Source organism: Coregonus clupeaformis, unplaced genomic scaffold, assembly GCF_020615455.1.
Source record: "Coregonus clupeaformis isolate EN_2021a unplaced genomic scaffold, ASM2061545v1 scaf0567, whole genome shotgun sequence".
Taxonomy (NCBI): domain Eukaryota; kingdom Metazoa; phylum Chordata; class Actinopteri; order Salmoniformes; family Salmonidae; genus Coregonus; species Coregonus clupeaformis.
Window position 1 is genome coordinate 77,501 of NW_025534022.1, and position 10,352 is coordinate 87,852.

General features: G+C 39.3%; 1 protein-coding gene across 3 annotated transcripts in view; it reads right to left on the minus strand.

The window, feature by feature from the left end:
• The window catches only part of LOC121559945 (receptor-interacting serine/threonine-protein kinase 3-like), a 15,152-nt gene extending 5,847 nt beyond the window's left edge, over positions 1-9,305 (minus strand). For all 3 annotated transcript variants that reach the window (XM_041872974.2, XM_045215957.1, XM_045215956.1), the window contains exons 1-2: positions 8,207-9,305; positions 6,966-7,129 (exon numbers count right to left, since the gene is read on the minus strand). In XM_041872974.2, the coding sequence (XP_041728908.2) occupies positions 6,966-7,129; positions 8,207-8,212 (170 nt within the window). In that variant the 5' untranslated portion in view covers positions 8,213-9,305. The remainder of the gene's footprint in view (positions 1-6,965; positions 7,130-8,206) is intronic.
• Between the last annotated feature and the right edge of the window lie 1,047 nt (positions 9,306-10,352).

Consider the following 10,352-nt stretch of genomic DNA (forward strand, 5'->3'; position numbering starts at 1 on the left):
ATATGACCCCATTCAGTTGTTTGGCGGCCATATTGGAAAAAGGCTTATGTGGGTAAATACTTGAATCCTGGGATGAAGGCCAGGTGGACTCAAAGAATACTAAAATGGAACTTCTTTAGGACGGCAATACTATATTCAGTAGCTCCTCGTTAGCAGTTACACTGTACTGTTAGGAGTTACACTGTGAAACCGAGTGTTTAGGATCTGAACACAACTAAACTCTTTTCTGTAACACTTTTTAAACGCGTCAAGGCATTAATGAAAACGCGTCACAGTGTTTAGATTGTAAACACCAGAACATGTTCATTCGCTCTAACACTTTTCAAACGCATGAACACATTTATTCAGCACAAAGTGTTTAGGTTTTAAACACTGAACACTGGGGATGTTGTTTTAACACTGTATGGTGTAAAGCCGTCTTTGCACATATCCCTGCATGCCTTTCGACTGAATGTGAGAGATACCCACCCATGACTGTGTTTGTTAGTGACAGAGACAAGATTGTTCCATTCAATAACATCTATTGCTGAAGCCTTCACCAAGTGACTGCCTAAGTGAATGTGTTTCAATTAAAAGTAAACCCTTTATGACCACACATTTCACGTCACAAGGCCTTTAGTTATGGTCTAGTTATCCTCAGGCTTTAGTTATGGTCTAGTTATCCTCAGCCTTTAGTTATGGTCTAGTTATCCTCAGCCTTTAGTTATGGTCTAGTTATCCTCAGGCTTTAGTTATGGTCTAGTTATCCTCAGGCTTTAGTTATGGTCTAGTTATCCTCATCCTTTAGTTATGGTCTAGTTATCCTCAGCCTTTAGTTATGGTCTAGTTATCCTCAGCCTTTAGTTATGGTCTAGTTATCCTCAGCCTTTAGTTATGGCCTAGTTATCCTCAGGCTTTAGTTATGGTCTAGTTATCCTCAGGCTTTAGTTATGGTCTAGTTATCCTCAGGCTTTAGTTATGGTCTAGTTATCCTCAGCCTTTAGTTATGGTCTAGTTATCCTCAGGCTTTAGTTATGGTCTAGTTATCCTCAGGCTTTAGTTATGGTCTAGTTATCCTCAGCCTTTAGTTATGGTCTAGTTATCCTCAGCCTTTAGTTATGGTCTAGTTATCCTCAGCCTTTAGTTATGGTCTAGTTATCCTCAGCCTTTAGTTATGGTCTAGTTATCCTCATCCTTTAGTTATGGTCTAGTTATCCTCAGCCTTTAGTTATGGTCTAGTTATCCTCAGGCTTTAGTTATGGTCTAGTTATCCTCAGCCTTTAGTTATGGTCTAGTTATCCTCAGCCTTTAGTTATGGTCTAGTTATCCTCAGCCTTTAGTTATGGTCTAGTTATCCTCAGCCTTTAGTTATGGTCTAGTTATCCTCAGCCTTTAGTTATGGTCTAGTTATCCTCAGCCTTTAGTTATGGCCTAGTTATCCTCAGCCTTTAGTTATGGCCTAGTTATCCTCAGCCTTTAGTTATGGTCTAGTTATCCTCAGGCTTTAGTTATGGTCTAGTTATCCTCAGGCTTTAGTTATGGTCTAGTTATCCTCAACCTTTAGTTATGGTCTAGTTATCCTCAGCCTTTAGTTATGGTCTAGTTATCCTCAGGCTTTAGTTATGGTCTAGTTATCCTCAGGCTTTAGTTATGGCCTAGTTATCCTCAGGCTTTAGTTATGGTCTAGTTATCCTCAGGCTTTAGTTATGGTCTAGTTATCCTCAGCCTTTAGTTATGGCCTAGTTATCCTCAGCCTTTAGTTATGGTCTAGTTATCCTCATCCTTTAGTTATGGTCTAGTTATCCTCAGCCTTTAGTTATGGTCTAGTTATCCTCAGCCTTTAGTTATGGTCTAGTTATCCTCAGCCTTTAGTTATGGCCTAGTTATCCTCAGCCTTCAGTTATGGCCTAGTTATCCTCAGGCTTTAGTTATGGTCTAGTTATCCTCAGCCTTTAGTTATGGCCTAGTTATCCTCAGCCTTCAGTTATGGCCTAGTTATCCTCAGCCTTCAGTTATGGCCTAGTTATCCTCAGGCTTTAGTTATGGTCTAGTTATCCTCAGCCTTTAGTTATGGTCTAGTTATCCTCATCCTTTAGTTATGGTCTAGTTATCCTCAACCTTTAGTTATGGTCTAGTTATCCTCAGGCTTTAGTTATGGTCTAGTTATCCTCATCCTTTAGTTATGGTCTAGTTATCCTCAGCCTTCAGTTATGGTCTAGTTATCCTCAGGCTTTAGTTATGGTCTAGTTATCCTCATCCTTTAGTTATGGTCTAGTTATCCTCAGCCTTTAGTTATGGTCTAGTTATCCTCAGCCTTTAGTTATGGTCTAGTTATCCTCAGCCTTTAGTTATGGCCTAGTTATCCTCAGGCTTTAGTTATGGTCTAGTTATCCTCATCCTTTAGTTATGGTCTAGTTATCCTCAGCCTTTAGTTATGGTCTAGTTATCCTCAGCCTTTAGTTATGGTCTAGTTATCCTCATCCTTCAGTTATGGTCTAGTTATCCTCATCCTTCAGTTATGGTCTAGTTATCCTCAGCCTTCAGTTATGGTCTAGTTATCCTCATCCTTCAGTTATGGTCTAGTTATCCTCAGCCTTCAGTTATGGTCTAGTTATCCTCATCCTTTAGTTATGGTCTAGTTATCCTCAGCCTTTAGTTATGGTCTAGTTATCCTCATCCTTTAGTTATGGTCTAGTTATCCTCAGCCTTTAGTTATGGTCTAGTTATCCTCAGCCTTTAGTTATGGTCTAGTTATCCTCAGCCTTTAGTTATGGCCTAGTTATCCTCAGCCTTTAGTTATGGCCTAGTTATCCTCAGCCTTTAGTTATGGCCTAGTTATCCTCAGCCTTTAGTTATGGTCTAGTTATCCTCAGCCTTTAGTTATGGTCTAGTTATCCTCAGCCTTTAGTTATGGTCTAGTTATCCTCAGGCTTTAGTTATGGTCTAGTTATCCTCATCCTTTAGTTATGGTCTAGTTATCCTCAGCCTTTAGTTATGGTCTAGTTATCCTCAGCCTTTAGTTATGGTCTAGTTATCCTCAGCCTTTAGTTATGGTCTAGTTATCCTCAGCATTTAGTTATGGTCTAGTTATCCTCAGGCTTTAGTTATGGTCTAGTTATCCTCAGCCTTTAGTTATGGCCTAGTTATCCTCAGCCTTTAGTTATGGTCTAGTTATCCTCAGCCTTTAGTTATGGCCTAGTTATCCTCAGCCTTTAGTTATGGTCTAGTTATCCTCAGCCTTTAGTTATGGTCTAGTTATCCTCAGGCTTTAGTTATGGTCTAGTTATCCTCGACATCGTTGACCGAAAATCCTGTCTCATGGGACACATCATACCTGCAAGTCACAGTATGCTGGTTTGTGGTGATTAGTAATTCCTATCAGAATCCAGCCAGAGGGAGGATATCCAGCTATTTCAATATTTTATGACCCACAACCTGCACTCAGAATGACTGCTATGGTGAAGGACTAGACAAACAAGACAACCTACACCATCTAAACTGGAACAACCTTCTCAGTAACGGGTGCAATAAATTCAACCCTTTACAGATTGGATTAGTTTCGAAAAATGTAAGTTTTTCTGTGGACAGGTGTCTTTTATACAGGTAACAAGCTGAGATTAGGAGCACTCCCTTTAAGAGTGTGCTCCTAATCTCAGCTCGTTACCTGTATAAAAGACACCTGGGAGAGAGAAATCTTTCTGATTGAGAGGGGGTCAAATACTTATTTCCCTAATTAAAATGCAAATCAATTTATAACATTTTTGACATGCGTTTTTCTGGATTTTTTGTTGTTGTTATTCTGTCTCTCACTGTTCAAATAAACCTACCATTAAAATTATAGACTGATCATTTCTTTGTCAGTGGGCAAACGTACAAAATCAGCAGGGGATCAAATACTTTTTTCCCTCACTGTAGGTGTTCTCCTGGTTGGAAACTGATGGGAAAAACCTGACTATCATGTTTAATCTTGCATTCTAAACGCCTGTGTTTAAGATGAGAACTCTTATTGGCAAATCTAAATGCCTAATGTTTAAATTTAAACACTTACGTTTAGGTTATAAATGTGTCACATGTTTCATGGTTTTGCAGTGTATACAAAAGGGCATTCGTTTGTCAGTGCTTCGTCAATACATTGTCAGCTTGTTCTTCATGACGGCATTAGTTTGTCAATGCTTTGACAATTGTGTTATTTTTTTGGGACACATAATTAACCCCTTATTTTTGGGGGCACAAAACTACCTCCATACTTCAATTTGTTTGTATGGGTTACCTTCAGACGACTCCCGTGACACTTGTGGTCATAATAGTTTTATAGGCCAAACCGTTCGGACGCTGGAGACGTTTTCGTGAGAAGACCGATTTTCGTAACGTCTCATGGTCTGACAATCACCGCTGTAGCTCGCCCAACTTCCACCGAAGATGCGGAAAGCCGACAGTGAATGCGTTGGATTGAGACAGATATCTCTAGCTTAAACTGACAGATTTTGATGGGGATTTGTGTATTATGTTAGTTAGATTGACACACATCAATACAAACTCATTTTCATAAGCCGTCTGCATAATTTATGAACAGGCCGCGGCTCGGGTGGCTGAGGTCCTACATGATCTTCAAATCTAATATCCAAAAGTTTTTTCCGGCTGTAGGTAATAATGCAAGAAATGTTCTGAGCAAATAATGTAAGAAATAACACACAAAAAAACTAAGTACTGCAGTTGGCTAGGAGCTAGAAACAGGGCGACCATGTCTGTCGCCGCCATCTTGTACAGAATAAAATAATTTCCCAGTGTGCCTTGACTTTTCGAGTGAATTATAGAGTTACCACCCATGACTGTGTTTTGTTAGACATGAATGTTGAATTCGTTCAATTTCAGTCCTGTGGTCTTCACCAAGTGAATTACTAGGTGAACGTTAAACTCTTTATGAGAATACATTATATATATCATAAGGCCTTATTCTGAGGCCTAGTTTTACCCTAATACAGTGGCCTGAAACTCATGGTTTACAGGCCACATCACTTTGCAAGTCACATTATGCTGGCATGCAAAGTGATGTGTAATTCCTATTGGAATACAGACAGAGATAAGATATCCAACAGCTGGAATTTTTACTCACCCGCAACCTGCATTCAGAATGACAACCAGGGTTAGGAACATTGATAAAGGAGACTACCTAAACCATTTAAACTGGAACAACCATTTCATTAACGGGTGCAATACATCTAACTAACTGATCGGATTAAGGAAAAATTTAAGGTATTTATCTTTGTGTAGCATAAGATTAATCAATCAATCAATAAAGATTCAAAAACACAGATATTAAAAACTATTCTTAAAAATAAACCTGCAGTAGAGCATGCTGGGAAATATGATAATGACTATGGTACAAATGTGCCTTTTTATAGTACCACCCCAGTGACAAAGCCGTTAGTTCCTTTAAAGTGGCAAACATGTGTCATTGTACCTTATGGTGGGAACAAATATGTACCTTTATTCAATACATTGTCAATGTGTAGCTTTTCTGAAGGTACAGATCAGTACCATCGAGAATTTAGGGCACACAAAATACATTTGAACCCTGAGAAACTGAAATGTACCTTCACCGTACATTGAGAGTGACATTACCTTCAAAATGTTGTATAGTGGATATTTAAGATTTTATAGTAGATTATCCGCACATGTACCCTAAAAGGGTACTATGTGAGTACCACGTGAGATCATATGTGTACCTCTGAAGGTACAATATGTGTATTTTGATATTTTTGTACCCCAGGGAAAAATACTGTACCCTAACCAAACACTTATTTCTAAGAGTGTAGGTTCACCCCTCCCTCATATTCTAGAATGACCCTTCAGCCCTGTATCTACAAATCTTTTTAAAACCTTGTTCTAGCTGTGTGTGTGAAATTTGGTGCCTCTATCACCAAAGTCACAATCCAAAAACATAGCTGCCCCACTACATGGAATTCCATGGCTACGCTTCCAACATTCTAATGTCACATGGCACAATTTGGGCAATTTTTAAATAGTTGTAGCTGGTATTTTCAAAGTTGGTTATATTATATATCATTTGAAAGGTAATTTCATTAACTTTTTAGAACCACTTGTCAAACAAAGTTTCAAATGTATCAGGGTTATCTTTTTAAAGCAGGTAGTTCTGATATGTACCCTAGAGGTCAAAGGTAACATTTCTGTTGACCGGAACATTCCCGAAAATGTGTCTGACGGATAGCTGTGAATCTTAGCTTTCCAATGACGAGGGTATACGTGAGCAGTAGCTTCTTGTATACTGCCATTGTTTGTCATAGGGGTAAAATCCCTTCGGGTAAAATCTATGTGATGGAGGGATGAAAGATAGAGTGATATCACAGAGAAAGCTCCATTGCAACTCTAGGGAAATAGACCTTTAAAAAAAATCACTATGAGACATCACCACGCCACATGAGCCGGTCTGACCACCCCTGGCTCATGAACTAGAGCAGGGGTGTCAAACTCATTCTATGGAGGGCCTAGTTTCTTCTTCTTTCAATTAAGACCTAGACAATCAGGTGAGGGGAGTTCCTTACTAATTAGTGACCTTAATTCATCAATCAAGTACAAGGGAGGAGCGAAAACCCGCAGACACTCGGCCCTCCGTGGAATGAGTTTGACACGTGGACTAGAGCCTTAACGTTGCATTCTGAAACCTTTACTCCCCCTAGTGGTACATTGACGTAAACACATTTGATCTAAGAGCAACCACAGCAACACAAATATTTTACAAAGACTGTAGGGGCAGCACTTTAAACCAGATAAAAGTTACAGATTGCACCTTTAATCAAAATGGTGGACATAATGAAAACGTATATATTGTAATGCAGTTCAATTAGTTTTCCTTTCATATTGGCCAGAGCCTAATAGAGATTTTGAATGCACTGGAGCAAACAGAATCAACATGCATACTCTCAAGTATTGTCTTATGCACGGCTGTGGGATGGTCATATATTTACCCATCATCATAATGCAGCAACTTGATGGCCACATCAAACCTCCACTTTGTATGCCTGGCCTTGTGGATCTGTCCAAAGCCCCCTCCACCAATCACTTCCCAGTCCTGCAGACTGTCATTACCAATCAACTCCAGTGCCGGGCTGCTGGGTAGCGGCAGCTCCATCTTTCATAAAAAAAAACACTTACGTTAAATACTTTCACTCAGACTTATCAAAATTGCATGAAGACATTTACAGTCGAGATATGGAGTTTACACAAAAGGTAGATAATAGACTAACGCAACTCAGTTATTTGGCCAAATTAGTTTATATGCACAAAGCAATTAAACTCTTTGTTGGGATTTGTATGTCAATAACCTGTGAAATTAACAAACCCTTTTGCTACAGAAGTAGCATGTCGCAAAGATGTTGTTCCCCTGCTCAGTTGTTGCATGCATCAACCAACGGTTTTATGTGTTTTAGATTACACAAGGTCTGAATGAATATAAATTTAGAAAATGCAAAAAATGAGTTGTTTAAGACCGGCAAACTGTGGAAAGAGAGACATTAGTGGGAGTTGTAGTTCATGTTTGTAGTTCTAATTAAATGGATGTATTTTTCTCCTTCGCGCTTCTTCTTGGCAGTCAAATACACAGTTTCGAAACCCAGAGGCGCAACATCAGTTGACTTCCGGGAACGCTTGCGAAACAAAACTAACAGACCAGGCCGGGGTTTGTGGTTTGAGAAGTCAATTAGAGAAGTGAAAGATTCTTCCGTAGTTAATCATTTTCTTGAAATCTAAAGGCACAACCTAGATTCAAGCCAATGTTTTAAGTAGTTGAACATGTTATTACTCCAACTTCTGAAAGTGACAAACTGAAACGTTTTCATTTTCGTTAAAAAAACTTGATATCGAAGGAGTGCCGTTGATTTGACGCCCTGCACATGCGTAGCTCGCGTTAGACTCGATGACGTCATCATTTTCTGCCTCGCTCCATACTGTACTGTCTTTGTCAAATACGTTGAAACCCGGCATATGGTAAGTAAATTCACCCGGAAACACTTATACGTTTGAATATGTATCTTAATATGATCACGTTTTCATGTCTTTGACGATGCAAACTGTTAGACTCATTCTTAGCGTACAAAACAAAGATACGGAAGTTACATTTCAGGATCTGACATTTTGTTTGACGTGAATAATGTAAATGTTACTCGATAGAAAATGTTATTAGCAATCATTATGAAACATAACCACCTACCTGCATTGGTGTGATTTATTGAAACTGTTTGCCAATCGTGTGCAATTCGATGTAGGCTTCTTGGTTCAGTGTAGCGAAGCATGAATTACTCACTGATAGTTTATTGAAAATGAGTCTGGCTGCCCTGTGTCCGGGAGTAGTGGGGATTTCCACTCTTATGCATTTACTATTACGTCATTTCTGGTTAAATATCATTTATGCAGGATTTACTGATTCTGTTACACATTAAGACAACAACAATAACAACATTGTTGAGATTTGTAGTGACCTGATATTAGCCTATAGATGTTGTCGCTGGATCTGGCTTCGAGCCCCAGTTGGGCCTCACTAGTTTTGTGTACACGAATTATTCTTTGATCGTGTATATTTGGTTGATCTAGACATGTGCAGTGCTTAATTTGAGCCGGATCCGTACATCTACATGAGAAAGAAAATCACTGTTTGCAATATACAAATTATAATAAAAGCTATCAGAGTTCATTCGAGTTGTCTCCTGATTACCTCATTCTCCTGCTAAAAAAAACCGTAATTGTAAAACGTAGACTTTCAGCCCGATATTCTTAGAATTCGTGTTGGGCCGGCCCGGGTTTATGTTTTGCGCAACATTATAGACTATGTTTGAGACCAACGCGTGACGGTTCCTGCGGGCGGTGAGAGAGAGAAGCGCGCCTGTATCTCAGAACTAGAAATCCGTCAGTGAACAGCATGCAGCCAGAACAAGCCTTTCCCAATATTTCAAATAGGCTACAATCGCAGGAAAACACAGGTCGGAAAGCAAATGGCTCCTGCTTAAAAGAAAATACTCTAATCTGACTGTAGGCTACCAAAATATTGTATAAACTTCTAAATAAGCCTGTTGAGCAAACATTGTTTTACAATGTGATACAAAATAGATAGGCTTTTGGGCACGAGAGTATTGGCCATCACCACGAGAGTATTGGCCATCACCACGAGAGTATTGGCCATCACCACGAGAGTATTGGCCATCACCAGTGAGTGAGATGTGCATCATTGGGTGAGTCAGTGAAAGTGGAAAGCTTTTCTAGCACAGGAGGTTGGTGGCACCTTAAATGGGGAGGACGGCCTCGTGTTAATGGCTGGAGCAGAGTAGTGGAACGGTATCAAATACATCAAACACATGGTTTCCAGGTGTTTGATGCCATTCCATTTGCTCCATTCCAGCCGTTATTATGAGCCGTCCTCCAATGAGCAGCCTCCACTGTTTTCTAGAACTATAATTTCCTCCTCATATTGTAAGAATATCGGGCTGAAAGTCTACGTTTTACAATTACAATTATTTACAATTATTGTGTAGCTCAGTTGGTAGAGCATGGCGTTTGCAACGCCAGGGTTGTGGGTTCGATTCCCACGTGGGGCCAGTATGAAAAAAAAGAAATATATATATATGTATGCACTCTGGATAAGAGTGTCTGCTAAATGACGTAAATGTAATTGTACAATATGTGTCTCCACACACCCAGGCCTGGGCTATTGATGGATTCAAGACAAGTTTGTTTTATTGATCTCAGTTTGTCAGTGTCAAAGTAGCCTGTCATTTCGATCATATGTGCGGTATAAAAAAATATTCTGCTAGTCTCCAGTCATATAAAATGAGGTAGAATTGCATGAAATGTGTTTATATAAGGGCGAATTCTTCGCGGACCCAAGTAACATCCCCCCATGTGTGCAACTTCTGTAAGATCCTCTACTCTACTGCTCTATGCCACTACACAAATGGCATGATGTGCATGCAATGCTTTATTATCAAGGTTATTATTTTGTCACCACCCGATTTACAATTTAAGCACTGGTCATGTGTTGTTGTTGTAAGTAAGCATTTCACTGTAAGGTCTACACCTGTTGTATTCGGCGCATGTGACAAATAAAATGTGATTTGATTTTGAACTCCTGTCACACAATATCTGAATACTTGGTCAGATGAAATCAGGGAAAGATATTGCTGGATGCATCTCTCTTTTAATCCCTTCATGACTAACAGGTTCAGACCCATATCAGGACTGACTTAACAGAAGTAGGCTAGCACTGGTGATGAATATCAGGGTTTCATCTATCTTAATAATCAATATATGCTCTGTATATTTTATTTATTCATTGGGCTTTTATTAATTTCCAAATGATTAATAAT